Raw genomic sequence first — 23,023 nt, 5'->3', positions numbered from 1 at the left:
GGCTCAGGGCGCTCCAGCGGCGAGCACGGATCGAAGCCTTGCAAAGACGAGGTTTCGGTCTGTCGCCGAAGAAGCTCAAACTGGAAGCCTAAATACAATTCCTTGTTTTGTCCCCTGTTATCAAATGTATTCCAACCTGGCTTCCTTTCCCACCCTCCAGGTCTGTGAGCTCTGGACCGGGAAAGCAAAGGACAGACAGACGTAAGAGTTATAAAAATTAAATCTCTCTTTAGGAACGATACAGCAGTTTGTTAATTTTATTTATTTATTTTTATTTATTTTATTTTGTCAAGTGATTATAAGACAACAGGTATAAGTATAAAGATAGTTATGAATACATGAAATGGATACATATAAGAAAAATAAAAAGAAACAATAAGATACAATGTCTGGAATACTCTACCTGACTTTGTGGTTTCTTCCCCAAACCCCAAAAACTTTAACCTTAGACTGTCTACTATTGACCTCACCCCTTTCCTAAGAGATCTGTAGAGGGCGTGCATAAGCGAACTAATGTGCCTATCGTCCCTGATAAAATTGTTTGGTTTAAACTCTACTTCTGTTCCACGGGGGAAGGGATGGAATTCATCCCTGCTGCCTTTATCCAGTAGGCTGAATTCAGAGCAGTAGAGTCCTGCTAAAGTTAATAAATCATAATATGAAAGTCCAGAAAGAAGATTTGATAAAAGCAATCCTAGGGAGTAGTAGGTATCCTGTTTTTTTTGTTTTTTGTTTACTTTTTAAACAGGGTCTATACATATACAAATATTGTCTACACACATAAAACATCTTCCTAAAAATATATCCCTGTAAAAACATAAAGATTGCCCAGAAAATAAAAATAATAGAAGCACTTCTAAAATTTAATCAGAATACAATCCACAGAAAAAGGGATTGAGCTATGACCACATCGCTGGAAAAGGACAAGGATGCAACCTTGGAATTTCTGATTTTTCCTAAAGAACAGGGCTTCTCCTCAACCCTGCAGGCAGTCTCCCCCTTCTTCACCACCTCTATGGGGTGGCTTAGCCCTGAAACCAGCCGGCTCAGGGCGCTCCAGCGGTGAGCAACGGATCGAAGCCTTGCAAAGACGAGGTTTCGGTCTGTCGCCGAAGAAGCTCAAACTGGAAGCCTAAATACAATTCCTTGTTTTGTCCCCTGTTATCAAATGTATTCCAACCTGGCTTCCTTTCCCACCCTCCAGGTCTGTGAGCTCTGGACCGGAAAGCAAAGGACAGACAGACGTAAGAGTTATAAAAATTAAATCTCTCTTTAGGAGCGATACAGCAGTTTGTTAATTTTATTTATTTATTTTTATTTATTTTATTTTGTCAAGTGATTATAAGACAACAGGTATAACCCCATGGCTGGCAAATACTGTCTTCATAAAGTGCTTTGACATCTCCATGGGAACAAAAATCAAGGTCATAAATAAGGGATTAGTTCCGCTGAACAGACAGCAAAGCAAAAAAAAAAAAAAAAAAGGCAACAAGAGTTTTAAGTTTCCCCATTAAGGAACTAGGTGAGAAAGCAGGATGGAGAGGAGAAAAAAAGACTGGAAGACTAGAAGAAAGAAGGCACAAAATTTAAGTAAACTATGACCGTGCAGGCAAAGAAAAAAAGGGGGAGACAGACTAAGTGCCACCCTCATGTTCCCTTTGCCACCTATTGATGCTAACAAGCTAGCTTATCTATTCTGTAGCTCACATCAGTGTTTGCCAATTGCCGAATGATTAAAAATGGACAACAGATATGAAAATTAAAGGCAAGGGGGTGGAAAAAAATGAAGATGTAAAGACTAAAAAAGAGCCAAGTGGTTTGTATGATACATGGCTCTTTCTTTTTTACAAAAACTAGTAAGATTCATTATACGTAGGAAAATAGATCAACTAAGCACAAGTTTATCAACTAAAAGATCAGTGGGTTCTGATACCCATATATTAGACAGGCTTCTACTCCAATCAGAGGGATGTGATATACCACAAATTGGATCAGGGATATATTTGTTGTCTTCACCCCTTTAGGCTTGGATACTTATCATCTCTATTGGAAAGAACAGCCTACTGGGATCTGAAGTCACAGATCCTGAATCACAGATTGTCTTATTCCCTCCTGGGCTCCAATGTACATATTGTAAAAGCAGAACTGCTAAGTTTATAATGAAGGCAGTTAAAATAAGATCCTGATACATTGAACAAATTGGTGTTCCCTGTTACAGTGATGCATTTATTTGATTGCTGACTCTTGTATTACCACATATGCATTTTTATCATAGCATTTTCTTTTATCTTTTTAATCCCAGAACCAGATCACGTATTTTTGTTTTCTTTTACTGATACGGTCGCAAGGCTAATCTTCTATATAGATATAAATGCGAAATACCACTCACGCATCATCACAAAATCTCCAGAACCATAAAGCCTACAAACTTGAAATTTGGCACGTATGTTTCCCTTGGCTTCTAGATGCTCACTAAGAAAGGATTTTTCCAAATGACCACCAGAGCATTAGTATTTCCTATATTATTATTAACACGCTCTGATGCTAAGGAGTTTTACTCCCCCTCCTCACCTGAAAAGAAATCTGTTCCAAATGCAAAACAGGAGGAGTTTCAGTTTCAGGGCAGCAACCAGCTTTAGTACAGAACCGTTGAGCTAAGCCATGCCCAGGCTCCTTGCTGTCTCCTTGCTCACACAGCAAAAACTGTTTCAGTTTCCAAACAGCCCTTAACTCTAACCATATGAATACCGATGGATGCTGGTAGGCAGAGGTAGAATTTCCCCCCCTCATTTTCCTCGCCCAAAACTAAGCCCAACCACATAGTTTCATAGCGAAGCACGGGTATCGAACTAGTCAATTAATAAACTAAACCATACTAAACTATACAGGTAGTCCTTGACTTACCACCATTTATATAGCGACTGTTTGCAGTTACAGCACTGAAAAAAGTGACTTATGACCATTTTTCACATTTAACAACCATTGCAGTATCTCCACAGTCACATGATCAAATTTTGGATGCTTGCAACTGGCATATATTTATGACACTTGCACTGTCCTGCGGTCATATGACCACCATTTATAATTTTCTCAGCTGGCTTCCAACAAGCAAAGTTAATGGGGGAAGCTGGATTTGCTTAATGACCGAATGATCCACTCAACAACTGCAGTGATTCATTTAACAATTGTGGCAAGAAAGATTGTAAAATGGGGCAAATTTGGGCTCAATTGTGATCATTGGTTGAGGACTACCTGAACCATTTTTGTAGGTCCCCTTCTAAGGATTCTAAACATTTCCCCTCCCTCTCACCCACTTAGTAGCCAAAGAACACCTGACCTGTTGAGGATATGGTTAGGTTTGGGAACAAAATCTTCAGGAAATTTATGATCTGGCAGCAAACCTAAAAATGGGATGGGGGTGAGTGGAAGGGGAGAGAGAAAGGAAGAAAATTAAGCAATTTCCTAAATATGCATCCAATTCTAGTATATAAGTTACGTTACAAACTCAAATACAATTACCCCTTCGTCTCCAATAAATGGAAATCTTGTTAGTCTTGTTTATTTTCAAAGCATAAAAATCAGCTGCAAATGATTATTTGAAGTGTCTAAAACCTTATGGGATAGTAGGTTGATCACATTGTAGCAATTTGATTTTAAACAGAATCTTGGTATATACATGCTACAGTCCATCAGATTTGTAGCTTCCATTTATTACCAAAATGTTGTTGAGTTTTAGTTCCTTACCTTGATTACTAAACTGTTGCTGACATTTAGTTGCCTAACTTTTTGCCTCCTTATATCTTGCACAATGAAATAAGACCAAAGAGATTGGATCTCCCTCAATTTGCTTTGTCACACTGGAGCTAACAGGATTAACAGGATCTCTTGCACAGGGTCTCTATTATTAATCCACTTGCTGATGTATCTTGCTATGGATTGCTACAAAGTTCTATCACAGTTTAACCTTAAACAGTAGAACTGAAACTCTCCTGCGGGGATGTTAGCAAGCAGTGAAAACAGGGTTAGTAAATATCATTGAGAATGATGTTTCAGAGCAACTAAGATTCATTTTTTTCCAGCCGATTCTTATTCACACAAAAGCGAAACAAGGAAACAGAAAGTAGTTACCTGCTCGGTGAGCCATTTGCACGCACACTCTAATCTTTTTGTGCTCTTCCTCACAAAGGCCCGTGATGCTACGAGGAATCATTTCTCCTTCAGAGGTTATGAACTGACTTAGCAGTAAGACGTCCTAAGGAAGCATACCAAACAAATCCAGAAGTACCATTTCAGTTAAGCTCGCAAGCGATAGGGACACACAAAAGCTTCTGAAAAGCATCATGAAATTAGCTACCTGAATGTTTCTGTATAAACCATATGTGCATCACTATCAAATATTTTGCTCTGCTCCCTATGCTCAAATTATTCCCTGATAGTGCTTAGAAATGCAAAGGAGGATACATGAAGCCATGAAGAGCCAAAAGTGTGAGGGTTTTGCTATGAGCAAGGTCTTCAGTTTTCATTGTATTATTTCTGTATTAATAATATTCTCTTAATTGCATGCCTAGTGCATTGAATTTGACAACTGCATATCATAAATTGATTCTCCATGCCCTTTCTACAGCTAAAAGACTGATATTGCAACATTAGAAAGGTAAAAACAGTATACGGCCAATTTATTCAATGGATTGAAGATCTGCTTACACTTGCTATTTATGAGTGGACTGTCTACAGTTGTACACTTTGTATGGATAAATATAAAATATGATTCAATGATACAAAATATAGCAGGTAAAAAACATGATCATTATCTAAGTGTATTAGAAATGGATGTATTTGCCTGTTTGCATTAGATAATTATATGTAGACTTATACTTGTTTACTATTGTAATGACATATTATACTTTTTTCTGATGTATTTTGTCACTTATTTTTTAAACACTTGTTATAACAGAATAACCAAGTTGGAAGGGATCTTGAAGGTCTTCCAATCCAACCCCCTGCTAAGGCAGGAAAACCTATACCATTTCTGACAAATGGTTGTCCAATCTCTTCTTAAAAACTTCCAGTGTTGGAGCATTTACCACTTTTGGAGGTAAACTGATTACCATATTTCTTTGGACCATAAGACACACTGGACCATAAGACGCACCTAGGTTTAGAGAAGGGAAAAAAAAATAGGTTTGGTCCTCCAGGCATCCCGTTTTTGGTCTCCCCAGTGTCTAGAAGCACTCTGCAAGCCAAAAATGGGCCTATTTTTGCTCTCCCAAACCCTCCATGTGTCCTGTTTTCACCTCTCCAGCGTCCACAAGCACTCTGCAGGCCAAAAAATGGCCCGTTTTTGGCCTGCAGAGTTCTTCTCGAAGCTGGGAAAGGCCAAAAACAGGATGCACAGAGGGTTTGGGAGGCCAAAAACAGGCCCGTATTTGCTCTATAACACGCACAGACATTTCCATCCACTTTTGGGGTGTGTGTGCATCTTATAGTCTGAAAAACACAGTAATTGCTCCATCAGAAAATTTATCCTTAGTTCTAGATTCTCTCTTTGAGTGGTTTTCATCCATTGCTTCTTGTCTTGCCTTCAGGTGCTTTGGAGAATAGCTGGACTCCCTCTTCTTTGTGGCAACCCCTGAGATATTGGAACACTGCTATCATGTCACCCCTAGTCCTTCTTTTCATTAAACTAGACATTTCCAATTCCAGCAACCGTTCTTCATATGTTTGAGCCTCCAGTCCCCTAATCATCTTTGTTGCACTCTTTCTAAAGTCTCAACATCTTTTTTACATTGTACAACCAAAACTGGATGCAGTATTCCCAGTGTGGTTTTACCAAGGAATTATAAAGTGGTATTAACATGCCATGTTCTATCCCTCTGTTAACAACTTTTGTTTTGCCTTTTTTTTTTTTGATGATGATGTACACATCTTTGTGTTTTGTTTCTTTTTCTGTTTTACCTTTGTAGAAATAAAATTGATTAAAAAAAGAACTTGAGAATGCTCTAATTTTCTAGATACTTGAATTTTTCCCAACTAATAAAAATATGATTTCACTCAAGGTTTTTCTTCAGAAGAGAAGAAATGTAACACTACAACCTATCTTGGAATGTATTCCAGGGCATTCAACTAACGTTCTCCGGCAATAATTATAAGGCAAGCCAAGCCACAAGGAGCATTTCTAGATGTTCTTGGGTGAAAGGATAACTAGAATATTTAAAGTTACTAAATTACTGTTACAAAGTTATACAGAACTAAGACAAAACAACAAGTCATGGAGTAATCTAATACTAAAGTTTAAAAAAACACATTAGCAAAAACATGAAAACGATGTTCTATATTGTTCTCAGTTTGTTTTACACTGTATTTAAGAAATATAAACTTCAAACATAGCAGATACCTGTTTGCATCTACTATCTACTTATTTGTCAAGATTACTGAGTTTGGAATCAAGCAGCCAGAATTTAGAAGAATTACAAGCAGAATTATTAATAACATAAACTATTCACAGGACAAATTAATTTACTCAGCTGAAAATAAACTTTGAGCAATGCTAAATCTGCCCTTTTCTGCCTCAGATGAACTAATATTTGAAATTCCAGAATTATAGCACACATGGATCACAATAGGAGAATGCCCAGATTGCATACCAGGTCTGTCTGGGGTAGTGCAACCCCATCCAGAACTAAGGATGGTAAATCTACGGATCCTGAGAGTCCTTAAACTCACAGCCATTTCATCTTACCAGGGTTCGGCTGAAGCCACACATCCTTTGTACATGGTAACCGCAGCAAGATTATTATATGCAAAAGATGGAAAGATTAGATACTACCCAGGAATGGATGGTGAGGATGATGGAATTTGCTGAGATGGTCAAACTGACCCCTTTGATCAGAGAAAAGCCATGTTTATTTAATTGTTGACTGGAAACGCTTATAGATTTTGTGCGTGAAACATAAACAAGTAAATTTATGGTTGATTTAGATGATTAGTAAAAAGAGGTTTCAGAAAAAAGACTGGTATGTTGTAATCATAGAGAAAAAGTAAAATGCACATTTATACTTATAACTGCTGTAAAGAAAACCAGAAGCTGCTTTTTCATATTTCTTTCTTTTGCACTTTTGACTTAGTCTTTCTTTTCTTTTTCTTTTCCCCCTCTTACCTTTATTGTATATTAGTTGTTAGTTTTTATCTTTTTAAATTTTCTAAGACACAAACAGACCCCAAGTCCAACAATGTAGTGTTGCTCATTCAGAGTTCATCTATGCTGCAAGGCAGTGCAAAGATACGGTGTTTTAGGGCAACAGAGAAACAAATGCAAAAGGGTTAAAAGAGAAAGTATTCTGGCAGAGGTTAGCACTGCCGTCATGTTCCATGAAATTAACACTGTGTGCTAATGGGCAGCCAAGACTGCAACTACAGCTTTGCTTTAATCATTGGACAGCTCCTGGGAGAGGCTGAATCCTGATTCCCACCCCTGTAATCTGTAGGATCTGATGAAAACAACTTGGATTGAATTAATTTGGAACTCAGAAGCAAAGCCTGGAGTTTGCTCTTCATTCTCCACTGCCAAAGTGAGGGATGACATTTACTCATGGTCAGACTAATCGTGTTCCAAGCAAGAGAAGAGGAAATAAAAAGTTTTGCCTTCATCTGGACAGAGTATTTGATTTCTCCTGCTTAGGTAAACAAAATCCATCATGAACAATGTATTCTCTGGAAGCAGAAATCTGGCTGGAATTGTGGACAGGACCAATACCCAAGGCCACCTGGATTCCTGACAAGCGCTAATAATTTGACTAAACGACCTTCGAGATTTGTTTATACAACCAGGGCACTCTTCTCATGCCATGCTATTATTTTGGGTTGCACAAGAGCTGCTGCCTATTGTAGCACTCTTTTGGCAATTCTAACCACCTCTGTTTTAAACAAAGCCATATTAAAAAAAAACTAAACATAATTAAGTGACTAGGATATTATTAAATTTAAAAAACTGTAACAAAAACAAAGTTCCCTTTATCTTCAAAACAGAATGAACTTCTTTTAATTCTTTCAATGCCATAAACTTTTCAAATCATCTAAAGTCTCCTGGTGTGCTGTTACGTGGAAAAAAAGAAGATGAATTGGTGAGTTTTTAATTGCAGGGCCAAGCAGAGAAGGAGTTCAAGGCCAGGTTCTGAATAGGAAAAAAAAAAATCACTTGGTTTTGTTTTCAGAAGCTCTGTTTCAAGGGCCCCATGGGCCAGGTCTCACCCACATTCTCTAAAGGAGCTTCGAAAGAAAAAGCAGTTGGAGTAGAGGCATGCTGGGAAAGTAACTGATAGAGGGACTCTAGGGAAGCAGTTCTCCTTGTGCATGTGCAGGCTAGATTAAGCAAGAAAATCACATGTTCTCTGTCCTTGCATTAAAGCACTTTAATAAGAATTTCTAATGATGCAACAACTATTGTGGCTCTTTCTTCTCCAAAGGAGGTATGTGTTCCATTAAAAAAACTGACACAAATGGTTATGGAATATTTATTTCAAAGTATTCAACTCTCCAGTGCTAAGAGAACAGTGCCCCAGAGAAAGAGTCTTGTAAGAAGTGTTGTCTGCCCATAATTGTTCAAAAAATTCAGGATTTTAAAACTGGTCTATGTGTGACCATTTATAAGTTTCGAAGTCAGATTTTATTTTTCAGTCTGATATTTTATCTCAGTCGCCTAGTTTGCTATTTTTTAAAAAGTGCAATATATCTGGGTGGGGGAACAAATGTTGCAAAGTTGGCTGTGGCAGTCCAACGATTTTTTATAAATATGAAGGATTGCTGATGTAATATTTGTGTGGAGTTAAAAGCATCGCTGCAAATTCTCTTTCCTCCTATTTCATGGGCATAATCTATCCATGCACTATAAAGAGTTGCATTGCCAAAATATTCTGTTGATCTTTTTTGTGATACTGAGGCTGCAGAATCATGGGATGGATTATACACCAAATAAAATGACACTGCGTATTTGAAATTCGATTTATATCCAGCCTTCCTTAAACAATGCTGCTAAAACTATTTAATAACTTTCCTTGAACTGCCTTTTTATCAGCCAGGGACACAGCTGTCTAGTTTGGATTAAGTATCAATTTCTTTTTCTTCACCCAGTCCATGATTAATATGGGTCTTCAACAGTTTGTGATATTTTACTCTTGAGAATTTTAACTACAGCTGGAAAGATATTGTCTACATCCAAGGCTTACTCACTGGAAAAAGGTAGACCTAGAATACTAATTTCTTTTATTTATCTTGGAAACCTTATTGCCCACTCACCAGAAATTGCTGGAAATAGTAGGCCTCTAATTGGGACTTGGTTTTCTTAAATGTGCAATTAGTCACAAAAGCAATGATTTAATGAAATAACTTATAGTTCCAAAGAATGCTTGTTCAGTATGAAATCCAAACATGCACAAGTCATATTACATTCAACAACATGGCTGGTCAGCAATGTGAAAATAAACTGAGCTCCAGCGATCTACAGATTCTAGTTCTGCTACATACATAATTGTTCACCAATGTCCCCAAGAAGAAATGAAATAGTTATTATACTTTGGTCTTTCTAGGTAAGATTGGGGTAGATTTCAGTTTTAAGATGCTGGAAATCAGTTAGTTTATGTAAATAACTTTATAAATGTCCTAGTTTTCCATCCTAGAAGATGAAAACCTTTTCCTGTCATATATCATGTTATCAGATTTATGAAAGAGGTCATTTTGCCAGCAAACTTCAGTAGAGAGTTTAACTTATATGTGCTTGTGTGTGCACAGTACAGTTACATATATATTAATGTTGTGCATACTACATATACGCATTATGATCGTATCCTTTACTTCAATTCTCTTTCTCTGAAAAATTCCTGCCAACTACCCTGATTATAAAAGAATTGGCATTTTTGCTTGCTAATTCTGCTTTTCTTCTATTTTCTTTTCCTTTTTGTGTGATGCCTCTAAGAATGTAAATTATTATTTTCAACTAAAAGCAATGTTCTAGGCATTAGGTTTTCCTGGTATGTAATTTAGCAGTAACAAAGTGCGCATATAATTTTGCTTCTCAGCAATCCTGACATTTTGTGCAAAGAAGAGTTGACCTCTAGGAGTTTATTATTTCATTAGACAATACCGAGCATACAATTATGAGAATGATCTAGAAATAACTGGACTTAGCTATACTTTATCCTCAGCAGGATGTCAGCATGGCTATATTTTAGCAAGTATTAGAATAAAAACTCACCATATAATCGTACTTGTGTTTCAAGTTCCAGCGACAAATAGGACAGTTACCAGAAGGATTTGGAGGGCTTGGGATTTCCACACCGTCTATAATTTTGCCTTCAATCTAAAATATTAAGAGCAAACCGATGAGGGAAATTTTGAGTCCAAGTTTCAAAACTACTGTTTGATTACCTACATTAATTTATTCAGCACGTGCAACATCAATATATCAAACTGCAGAAAAGGATAATTAGACTTAGCTGCTACCAACTTATGGTACATTTCAGAGAATGAACTTGAAAAAAGCGAAAAATATTCTGAATTTTAAGTAGCAGCTTGCAAGTACCACTTTGTTCTGAAATACTAGAAACAGATACTAGACAGGATCTTATTAGAAGGATCCTGTCTTAGAAAGGGTACACATCCTATCTATTCTAGCCAATAACTCCTCCTCAAAGCAATGGAGCCCACAGTCCCTCCTAATCATGCTCAAAGATGCAACTTATCTCATAATTGCTTCTTGAATTACTAGGATGTTGCACATTTCCCAAAGCTGCTCCACTAACTTTCAAGTATTTAAAGTTATGGGAATTCATAACGTTTTCTTTGAGGAAGTATTTTAACAAAAAATTGACAAAAGGCATTTTCTGTCAAGTAGGTTCCTGTTTGTATTCTAAAACGTCTGAAGACATATTTGCAAATTATCATGGACATAATCACTAAGTATTGGACTTGGATATCTGTTTGTTGCAAAAGATATTTAATCATTTTCTGGGAAAGATTTAAAGGCAGAAGCTGGGTTTAAGATCCAAATGCTTAAAGCCCTTATTTTTATTTTCTCTTCGGTTCAATAAGGTATTTCTAAAAATAAAACTTGTCTTCTGAAAGTGCTTTGAATTTTGTTCCTGACCTTTTTTTGCTGCCCACAAACCAGTCTTAAACTTTATTTAGTACTGCTAATAAGAAAAACCAGGGATAGAGTTGTAGGACTAGTAACCCACACTAACATAGACAAGGTTGCCACCTTGAAATGACTTATTCATAAGGTGGGTAAATAAAAGAACTGAATTTTTTAGATGCTAAAACTTGACTCTTTATGTAAAATGAGTTATTAGTTTAAGCCTCAAATTGATTTAAGATGGTTATTAATACACAAGAATTAAATTCAAATGAATCAATCAATCAGAATAAAGCTGGAAGGAATTTTCTAGTGTAGCCTTCTGCTCAAGAGGAGACTACACAATTTCAGACAAATGACTCTCCAGTCTCTTCTTAAAAACCTCCAGTGATGAATGTTAGTGTCACTTGGCTCAAAAAATTGTATAGTAATTTAGACAGTAAAAGCCTTCATTACACAACTCCATATGAAGTATAAATTACTTTGGAAAGGTCCTGAAAATTAAAATGTATGACCATGTCTTCACCACAAGTGTTTTCACAAAGCCATGCTAAGTGCTGAATGGGAAGGTAATGCACTTTTCTCACAAGAGTTCTCTCTTTGCCTTTGTTTTTCAACTTGACATTTATGATACCAAGGAGAGAAGCAAACTATCCAGGAAAACATTCTCACATTACACTGATAAACGAGGAGAGAAATAAAAATCAAAATTTGCAAAGCATATTTAATTTTATCTGTATTATGTTCTTAACATCACAGAGTATTCTTTTTCTTGTGAGTATATTCAATCAGCAGCAATTGTTTCAGTAGTTTTAAAGAGGGTCTTGAAGTCCATAGACTTTATTCAGACCTGCAGACATCCCTAACCTGTAAGAAACTATGGTTTTTAACTGAAGTAACAAGGGATTATAATAGCAAGTTCTGAGAACATATTCAGAAGGTTAACATAAAGAGTTAGTAAGCTTTGTTTATAACCATACCAAGATTTAAATGCATATTGATTATTCACTGAAGGTTACTGTTCCATTCTCAGTTGAAAGTTAATAGTTTATTAAAGTTAATATTTGAAATTCAGAAAATACAGCATGCTTACCGTTGTGGTGTTCCCTTCAGTAGTTTCTACAACTGCAAACACAAAAATGTGAAGAAAATGTTAGATGTATTTAAATCCAGTAAAAAAAACTGGGATCATAAAGAGCATTTTACAATTGCTGTGTGACCTAGTAATAAATATAATATTAGAATGGAAATGATATTTGAAGTAGTTAATATGAAATCCAATACTCAGCATTCATCCAAATATTTTATCTAATATTATTCCACAAAACCCTCAGAGAGGGCAATTAAAACAAATTCAGTTTATATGAAAGGGAAAAAATGCCTATTTTCCAGATTACTGAAACATTATACATACAGTAATCATCAGCAATAATTATGTGAGAATAACCTGAACCAATTAGCCTACCAAGTATTTTCAGGCTGAAAAAAATAGGTAGCATGTAAATTTCGAAATGTCTTGCCATTTTGGGGAATGTAGACATGATCCTCAACTAAGTGGAACAACTTGATATTCTGGGGAACTGAGAAATAAACAAGCTGAAAAGTGTCTATGACACAAGTGATGGAAGAGTCATCACAATGTACAGTCTCTTGTCAAAGCTTCTTATCATTATGGGTGTGGGGTAAGCAAAATTTATCTTCTTTTTCGACATCTCAGACAATACTTCCTAATAGTTCAGTACTCTTCATACTATAAATTATCTTCTTTTATGATATTCACAAATGGTGAAAATGCAATCACTAATAGCCACATAGTGGAAAGATATTTATTTGGCCCTAGTTAATGAATGAATTTCAAATCCTGAAGTCCAATACATGAAAAAGCTGGGTGGTTATGTATAATCCATTTTATGTGTGTTTTATTTTGCTCTTGCCTAATAGTTTCAAACACCCAGAATGTGTATTCATGTCTCCTTTAGAAAAGGTAACAGCTCAATTTCAGGAATGTTTCTTTGAAAATCTCACTCTCTGTCCCAACTTTGTCCATTTAACAATTGCAAAGAATTAAAGCCATTCATTCTGGAGTAAAAGGGAACAGCGAACCTTCTCTTGTATCCAGTGTTTTCCTTATTTCTTCTTGCCCTTGTTTTCAGCTAGGATGGGGTCAATCATTTCCCCTAACAGATTCTTTTCTACATAAGTTTTGTCCACAGGCTTGTTCTATATGACTGAGTGGCTTTGATGCTCCCTGAACTTGATTGTTTTCTTGCAGACATTTCATTACCCAAACTAGTGTAGGTTTTATTATGAATGCAGCAATTACATTTTGTGATGTGGGTAGTGTCAGCTGGTCTGTGAACAACGAAATGTAGTAGAAAGTTTACTAAAGGGGGTGAAAATGGAGTAATTTCAAGATGTGAAAATGCTGATGTAAAGTAGCACTGTTAAAAGACACAAAAATGTCTGCAAATAAGAGTGAACTCCTGCCCCACTTGGTTATATGAGAGAGGTTGTTATGTTGGGGAAACATACATATTGATTATAGAGAGAATAGAATGCTTAAGAGATGGTATGATAAAGAACAGATTGGGTAGAAAATGAATAGATACTGCAATAAGTCCATTAAGATGGTTTTGATCACACGAAGAGCATGAATGAGAATTCAATGGTAAAACAGAGGAGGATTAAATGGGTTGAGAAGAAATGGGACCTGGATAAATTATTGCTAATTAGATGATGTGATCCTCAATCAGAACAAAACACAATAAAAATGGGAGAAAGAGCCAAAGAGAATATATGAAACATTTGGACATGACGGAAGCAAAGAGAACTCAGTTAAGTATAAAGATATGGATAAGCTCAGAAAATAGTGTTGTGTGATCTTGGTTTCTTTCTTTCTTATTCTGTTCTTGCCAATCCAAAGGAATGTTGAAAACAGACTGTGTAAATGGACCTGAGACACTTACTGTTAGCAGAGGAACTTTTTGAAATCAAAGTGAAATGGACCAAATGTGATACGGAAGAAGTTGCCATGGAAAAGATAGAATTTGAAAATGTATCAAATCCCATCAACTACGGAGCAAAATAAACAAAACCCATCAATACACTTACATGAGAGATACAGCTTAAAAAACCCCAGCCTTTAGAGCAGACCTGGGCATTTTGTGGCCTGCAAGCCACATTGAGCCCTTTGGCTGTCCCTGTCCAGCCAACATTGTCGGTGTCATTGGTATTGGGAGGGGGCATTGATAGTGGGGAAGTGGTGGCAGGGCATCAGTGGGGAGTGAGGCAGCATCAGTGGCTCTCCACAATTGCCTCAATTTCTCATGTAGCCCCTTGGAAAAATTAATTGTCCACCCCTGCTCTACAGCAGTCAATGATATCAGGATTCCTGCACATATTGCAGACCTACTGCACTCTTACACAGAAAAACTAAAGTTGTACTGTGCAACTATTGTGGAGAAAAAACACTAAAATACTACTCGTATTTCTCCCTAAAATGCTTAAAGGAAAGAAAGGAAACATATTCAATCAATGAAAAATTGGGACAAGAAAATAAGAAGAGCACATCTTTATGCTGAGTCAGATTATGAGCATATTTATCACAGCATGTTTCTCAATGGTAGCAGTTTTCTGGTTTCCAATAAATGTTTTTTTTTTCAGCCTTAACCTGGAGAAGCAGGGATTAACTTTGTATAGATAATCATATGGTCTACAACCTCCCCTCCCTTAAGAAAATCCTTAACAAAAAATGGGGAAACCTGAAGATCTATCAGAATTTGAACTGAACCTCTAGATATGCTTCTTGACCTTTTTCTTTCAGAATCTTTTCCAATTATTAAAAATTACAGAGGATTCCAAAAGAGCTTGTTTGCAGGGGTTATATTTATTGACATTTACTGGATTAAAAATTAACATTGATGCATACGTTGCCAATACATTTCTTACATTATTTGATGGGGTTTTAATATTGTATTATTTTTCAACACTGTCTGGCAAATAATTTTGATTTCTTGGACCCTTTCAATGGACCCAATGAATCCTAGCACATTTCAATTAACACTGATTAGACATTTGATACTATTTTAAGACTACTAATTCCACATTCTTACTATGGCAGTTTTCCCCAGCTTAAATGTGCTGGATTTCCCCCCTTATAATCCGTATCCATGAGGGCACTGTCTCTATTATTTGCATCTATTTATTTATTTATTGAATTTATATTGCTGCCTATTTGCCCATGGTGACTTGAGGCGGCTTACAGAATGTAAAACCATATTTTTTAAAAAAACAATAAAACTTACAAAAAGAATCAAATAAATTAATAAAATACAATAGAACAAAATATGGGGAAAAATAAATAAAAAATCACCCCTCAACTCCCACCCCCCAACGACAGCAGATCACACGAGCCATTTGATGGGCTCCACCCTGCTCTGGATTCCCCAGGTCCGCTGGCAGAACCAGATCTCCAGTGCCTTCCAGAAGAATATTAGAGAGGGGGCCATTCTAATCTCTAGGGGAATGATGTTCCAGAGAGAGGGAGAAGGCCCTTCTTTCGGGTCCCAACCAGGTGTATCTCCCTCAGGGATGGGACCCGCAGCATTCCCTGCCTCCCAGCTCTAATGATGTGACCAGCAAGAGACCATCCCTCAGATAACCTATGTTTATGTTTAATATAAATACATAATATAATCTATGTTTACACTTGAATTTTTCAATACAGGCAGTCCTCGATTTACGACCACAATTGAGCCCAAAATTTCTGTTGCTAGGTGAAATGCTTGTTAAGAAGAGTTTTGCCTCATTTTACAACTTTTCTTGTCACAGTTATTAATTAAATAACATGGCTGTTAAGTGAATCGGTTTCCCCATTGACTGCTTGTCAGTGGCGATGACATGATCCTGGGACACTGCAATTGTCATAAATATGAGTCAACTGCCAAGCATCTGAATTTTGATCAGGTGACCACAGGGATGCCTCAACGGTTAAGTGTGAACAATGACCATAAGTCACTTTTTTCAGTGTCATTGTAACTTTGAACGGTCACTACATGAACTGTTGAAAGTCGAGGACTATCTGCACTTCCAGTGCATTTGCTACGACAGAGTTAATTCTCCGACCATAAAGACCCCGGAGAAGGAGGAGAAAGAAAAGAGATGGTGAAGATACCCCATTGGGATTTTACAGATTTGTGTACTTGGTAGGATGGTCTTGTCTTTCTACCTTGCATTAGCCGGGCATCCCAGGGATTACGAGTACGTGCACCGACCTATCCATCCATCCATCCCCGGACTCTTAAGACGGTAAAAACTGCACAGAAACAGCACTTCTATTTCATGGGCTGCCAGACATCATCGCCTTGGAGGAAGGCGCCCGGACGCTCAACGACTCCGTCCTCGGCCAGCGCCGGAACCCCGGGACGTTGGTTTTGAATCATTACGTGTTGGAAAGGAAACATCGGCACTCACCCTGCCGGAGTCCGCGAAAGGGAGGCCGGGTCCAGGCGCTCCCTAAGAAGCGAGGCAGAAGCGCTGTAAACCGAGAAAGAAGCCCCACGGGAGCCGCCATCTTTAAAATTGCGGAGGCGCTTCCTCTTCCGTTTTCAAAGTCCTCTCCCCTCATTGGTCCAAGACGGTATCCGACTCCGCCCCCCCCCGGCACTCTCCGGGGTTGGAAAAGCGCTGCTAGTGCTTCCCTCTCACCCGGCGGGAAGCCGTAAAGGTGCTTCCCCACCTCCCCAAAGTAGGAACTGGATTTTCTTGTTTTTCTTTGAAGACGTTTCGCTTCTCACCCCGAAAAACGTCTTCAGCTCTTCTTCAGCTTGGTTGAGAAGCGAAACGTCTTCAAACAAAACCAAAGAAAGTCCAGTTGCCCCTTGGAAAAAGCACCTTTGCAATCATGACCAGAATGGCTAAGAATCTCCGTAGACACCCGGCGGGAAGCTTTCCTTGGGGTTTAAAATGCCTTTGTATACATTTGAAGCTTAGCTTTTTCCGATACGACAGACCAGGATCTCATCCTTGAAAAGCGTTCTTAACGATGGGTTATGAAGCCCCGAGTTTCTACATGTTAAGGAATCCCTCTGTTTCCCCTATTGCAGAAGTCTCCAAACTTAGCAACTTTAAAACGTGTGGACTTCAACTCCCAGTTTTGAAGTCCACAAATCTTAAAATTGCCAAGTTTGGAGAACCCTGCTCTATTGGAAGGAAGGATGGGACGCCTGCGGATTTCTCTTTCTGCGGGGATTTCGTATTTTGTAAATACAAGTTCTTAAGTTTAAACACCGAGATGCTGCTGTTTGTTAAGAAGCCTCAACAATATTAATTCTTAACACTGCTAATTGTGTTTTCTCAGACACAATTTTGAGGAGGGATAGGAAAAAGCCACAATTAACAGATACTTAGGCAAAGGAGAAATTTATTGGACTGCAAAAACTGCAAAAAAAAAAAAAAAAGTACTTAGGCCTACCTGAATGTGAAATTACTATCTCCAGCTTTGGAAAGATTGATTTTTTTTTCAACTGCAATATTTTCCCAACAAATCTGTACAATATTTTCAAGAAAGTGTAAATAATACTATACAATCGACAGTGCGGTTTTCAAATTTTACCACAGAAACAGGGTCAATTGTGCTCTACAGACTTTAATGATCATAGATTTGAAATGGCTGAATCAGACCTGGTTGCTAGAATCAGGAAATAACCAAATCTAGATGGTTGAGTCTCTATCAATGCATGAGGGAAAGAAAACAATTTACAAGGTCACAAAGTTTGAATAACTATTGTTAGAAAACAGTAACACCCCCTTAAAAAAATACTCCAAAAGCCAGACAATACTTGATTTCAATGCTATGCCTACTGGACACAAGGTAAAAAAAGGAAGACACATTTTCCTTTGTTGGACATTTGGTAGTCCTAGGAAAGGCGGAAAATCCTACATAAGGATTCATTCACACATCCCCCAAAAAGCAGTTTGAGGATGCCTTGCTAACAATTGCTTCAGGGCAGGTCCTTGAGATCTCTCTCCAGCCTTGTGGCAGAAGCTGCTTCACTGTAATTATCTTGCTCTTGTCATTAATCTCCATAGCAGTCTATGAAAAGAGTACATATTTAAGTAAGAGGGATCTCAGTTGATGCTCCCTCTGAGACCTTCCTACTTGGTTGCATAGCCTTCCAGCCCAGGTAGGGGGAAATGGTTGGACACATGTCTGCCATTCACGAATAACGCAAGGCACAGCTTCAGGAGTAGCCCAACTGTGAAATGCTTGCAGAGTATGTTAAGGGATGTTAGCATGATGTGTGGGGGCAAGACTGGCATATAGAACTACTAGGTGTTTCACTGTCAGGTGATTTGAAACCTAAGGATGCTTTAGATCAGTATATTCAGCCTCAGCAACTTTAAGTGTGTGAAGCAGGTCCCAGAATTCTTTAGGCAGCATATTAAACTTAAATCTTAAAGTTGCCAAGATTAAGAAGTGCTTCTGTAGATTGCAAGACAGCAACTGTCTTAGCTAATATTTCAGTTCCCTTTGTGATGACTGGCTAGCTGACAATTAACAATTCTAAAAAATTAACAATTAACAATTCTAAAAAATTAACAATTAACAATTCTAAAAAAAGTTACAAAATAACTGCAACAGTGGAATCAGCAAAATTGTGGATGACAGTGCACTTTGCTTTCCCACTTCGTTCTCCATTTAATTTTCTTGTATAATTTAGGAAATAAATGGAAAGTAGTCTTAATAGTCATCTGGATTTTTGCAATTCTGATAGGGTTAAAATTTAGATAAAAAGTTGAATACCTCGACATCTATCCCTGTTTGCTTTTGAAAAACCACATTTTGTAATGTTTTAAAAATATATTTGATCTGAAACAATTAGGACAATTTGGAAATATATATACAGAGGATGGATCTTACTCCATCTTTCTACAATCCTTTAACAATAATTTTGACTTTTGGCCTTAGTTTTCCAACTGTATACTAAAATCAGGATAGATGCACCTGTAACCTAGTAAATGTAATTTTTGAAGATTCTTGTATAGAGTTTGAACCAAAGAATAATAACTCTTCATATAAACAGCTTAAAATTTTATCTGCCCAAATGACAAAGTCATTGTTTTAGAAATTGATATCAAAATATACCTCTTTTCCTAGTAAACTGGAATAGTTGGAGTTTTTGGAAACAAGCACACTATTAGATTTCTACATGGGAGAATGTCTATATGCAGTACCTTATGATAAATATTCAAGCTGAGCAAACAATTGTCCTTAGCTTCATGTGTAATTCAGGAAAGAAGAGAGAGATAACTCCTACTAGAGTAATGGAAAGAAATTTAAAAATGTCACACAGAAAATCATAAAATGGCAAGTGTTAACAGAAATATGGTTGCCTTTGCTTATGAGCAGCTCTCACCATCACCAATAGAACAGCAGTGATGATACTGTTTTTGGATTATTTGGATTATGAAGCAAGATGTGTCCATTATTTGAATCAAGGTGGGGAATAGGAAGGAAGCAACTCTCATCTCGTTTTAGTTCCTATTGGAGAGCTGGGTTAGTATCTTGTGCTTCCAGTAAATTTAGTTTTCCTGCAGACCTCTAGATGAAGCTCTGGGAGAACATAGTCTCATGCTCCATTGATCAGCTATTAACATTGCTCCATGTTGGATACCTCAGATTGCCTTCACATTTTCAAGAGTCCACAATTCTACCCTCCTTATCAATCTAGGGGACTAACAGGTTTGTCTCAATGTCTCTCTTGTTTATTTCTGCAGGTAAGTGCATAGGCCTGCCTTTTTTCATTCTAGCTGAGGTAAAAGATGTTATTCTTCAAGTGTTAAACATGTTCTGCCCAGCATAGTTGAATGCTCCATTTGAAAATTTCCCTTAGGCCTATCCTTTTCCTTTATACTTAGAAAGTTTGTTTTCTCTTATGTAAAACCACAGTTGCTTGAAGTCAGAAGTATCATCTTGCAGTTGACTCATGGCACAGATTAGCTTGCATTGCACTATGACAGCAATTCATTTTCACCACTGTTGACAAGGCAAGTAGCTACTTACGAGCCTAGTTTAATATATTTTTCATGGTTGTTGTTTCCTCTTAGTAGTGATATAATTAAGAGTGATTGTGCATAGAACGTCACCTAATTTAATGCAAATTAACTGTTCTTGTAGCAAATTGGAACCAGGAGAGAGCCTGAAACTTTATTTACTTTTCCTTATCTGATTGGAGTGGATTTTCTATTGGGATTGTTAAGTATAAGTAATTTAGTCCTCGGGCTAAAAACTCTATGCCAACTTGAGCAGAAAGCCCTTTAAAATATAAACTTATCGTATTCAGATCCCCCTCTCCCAGTTCTGAATTTGGAAAGATTATATCTTTAATCTTCCCCTGAAGAAGAAAAGAAAGAGAATCCTTGAGCTATTCCTTGTACATTGAAAGGAAGAAAAAAGGTGTACAGTTTTCTACAGTTATCTCCATCAATCGTGACTTGAGGGTATTGAGCCAGTAAAACTCTTGTTTTTTTAATAGGAACCTTAAGATGAATCCTGGAGAAATTCCATGACTCAACATTTTGGAAACAGGGGATACAGAACATGCCATATCCTAATATTTTTTACAAGGCTTTCCAGGAGAGTTCACTTTTCTCTAATCTTGTTTTGCTGAGAAAAATTGTTTTTGTAATATGAATGTTCAGGAAACCAGTTTTTATTTTTGTTAAGGAGCTTTGGAATGGGAACAATGACAATTACAATTACAGTCATCTATAGCTTGAAGCTTTTTTTGTGTGTGAAAACAGTGATGCATTAACTAGGTTTGATGGAAATCTAATACTTGAAAGATCACAGATTTCCTTATTTTGATCTAGATTATGGAAATCTATTGGTATTTAACAAGAGAAATAAAAATAAAATCAATTAATTATAAAATATCTAAAATATGTCATAGAAAAACAGGGTAGAATTATTTTAATTGGATACCAGAAAAGTTGGAACCAGAGAAAAACAAGTCCTAATGATTAAAACTGTCCATTAATTAAGAACTAATGGGAAATAGTGGAGCTTCTTTTACTAGACGTGTTTAAACTAAAACTGGATGACTATCTGTTGGGTAGGCTATGCGAGATATCCTTTTACTAGGTACAGGTTTGGACTAGATTATTATTTATTTTTATTTTATTAATCAAATTTATTCACCACCCATCTCACTATCTAAATGATTAATAAGCAATGATTTTCAAAGTCAATTCAAACATTTGCAGTCTGTGTTTTTATGATTCTATGAAAATACCTACGTAATGTTTTTAATGGTCTGAGATTTCATAACTTTGCAAAACATCAACTCAAAATCTCCTTGTCTTTGCAACCATTGATTTGAATTGCATTATTGGGTTATCTCTCTTTCAAATAGTTTAATACATGTTATAAACTAACATAATGATTTTGAACCAATTGAGGAAAAAACACAATACTCTTTGTTTCCCTTTCCAAAATTCTTGTCAGCTATGAAGATTCTCAGTTATCCAGGCCATAGCTGTATCAAAAGTGATTTTTATTTTGCAATCATTTGGACTGATTTTGAAGAAAAATAAAATGTTTTGGTTTTCCTCAAAATCAGTCCAGTTGCTTTTTCAAATAAAAACTACTTTTGATACATTTTGTTAGCTATGATAAATGCAGAAAATGATCCTGTAATAAATGTGGACTTCGGGAATCTCAAAGAAATGTAGGAAGTTAGCACCCACCCCTCTCCTAGAAAATTAAAATAGCTTTGGAAATATTAAAAAGGCAGAATATTTCCTCTAAAAAGAGTAGAAATTCAGAAGCAGAAACTCACCCCAGAAGCAGAATCTCACCCCCACCTTTGTTAATGGGTGGGCCATTAAGGCCTGGACCAGAATACTTTACATAACAAGGAACTCCAGGTAAAGCTATAGCAATTGCCAAAAGCCCTTTTAAGGGCATAATCACCCAGCAAGGCTAGACCAAGCCTGGAACTCAGGACAGCCTACAGAGTTGCCCCTGGGAGTCTGACAACCAATTAGAATACAAGCTCCAATTCAAATCCCAACAGAGGGTATAAAACCCAGGCACTTTCAGCACCTCAGCCCTTTTTTCTTGATCTCTTCTCACCTTGAAGCATGTGATCACCCTTCTCTGGAGCTCCAGACCATGTGGTCCTGTCCACCATTAAACCTTCCAAGGAGCCTCCATGTTTCCAGTGTCTTTTTCCCCACTTGGAACTGAACCCAGAAGGATATTTCTTTCAACAGAAACATGTGCTTTTTGGACTAGGAAAAATAGAAACTCAAAGGATGAGCAACTTCTGTATCAAGCTTGTATACTGGTTGCAGTGAAAAAAATATTCACATACTATATGTTTTCCATAAGAGCTTCTATAGGTTAATTTAGTTAAGCATTATAATTTTAAAACTATTTTGGTGATAGATATCCTGTAGTCAAGTCACTTCAACTTGCAAATCATTATTTAAACACTGCTCTGCAGCTTATTATCATTATTCAAGCTGAAGAATCATGTAATCAGCAGTTAAACTAAACTAGCTAAAGTTCTAAAATATCCTACTTTTTACTGTAAGGTATGGGTGTCAAACTCGTGGCGTCAAACTTTGCAGAGCTGGGGTGGACATGGCTTGTGCATGACTTTAATACTTTAAAATCCAGAAATTTTTAATTGATATAATACACCCAAGGTTTTTATCTTGCCATTCTAAACACTTGTATATTATGAGAAAGTGCTTTTGTGTTAAACAATTGTTTGACTTTTTTTCTATTCCTTTTTTTTCCCTTTAATCTTTTTTAAACAGGAAAAGAGGCTGCCACACCAGCAAATATTCCTGTTTAGAGGCAGAAGAGGATCCTTGTTTTCTCTGTTT

General features: G+C 37.0%; 1 protein-coding gene across 4 annotated transcripts in view; it reads right to left on the bottom strand.

Moving 5' to 3' along the window:
* Positions 1-16,746, bottom strand: part of MRPS18A (mitochondrial ribosomal protein S18A) — a 28,444-nt gene extending 11,698 nt beyond the window's left edge. Inside the window, exons 1-6 of one of the 4 annotated variants that reach the window (XM_087965932.1) lie at positions 16,598-16,729; positions 14,092-14,197; positions 12,219-12,250; positions 10,247-10,351; positions 4,129-4,252; positions 3,338-3,401 (exon numbers count right to left, since the gene is read on the bottom strand). In XM_087965932.1, coding sequence (XP_087822058.1) covers positions 3,338-3,401; positions 4,129-4,252; positions 10,247-10,351; positions 12,219-12,250; positions 14,092-14,194 — 428 coding nt within the window. In that variant the 5' untranslated portion in view covers positions 14,195-14,197; positions 16,598-16,729. Of the gene's footprint in view, positions 1-3,337; positions 3,402-4,128; positions 4,253-10,246; positions 10,352-12,218; positions 12,251-14,091; positions 14,198-16,352; positions 16,565-16,597 lie in introns of those variants that run through there. The other 3 variants (XM_026681101.2, XM_087965944.1, XM_087965936.1) reach the window with 3 other exon arrangements.
* Positions 16,747-23,023: the final 6,277 nt, after the last annotated feature.

This window comes from Notechis scutatus, chromosome 1 (assembly GCF_049901735.1).
Source record: "Notechis scutatus isolate UNSWTSFEM ecotype Mainland chromosome 1, rNotScu1.2, whole genome shotgun sequence".
NCBI lineage: Eukaryota > Metazoa > Chordata > Lepidosauria > Squamata > Elapidae > Notechis > Notechis scutatus.
This window is presented reverse-complemented; position numbering and strand designations above follow the sequence as displayed.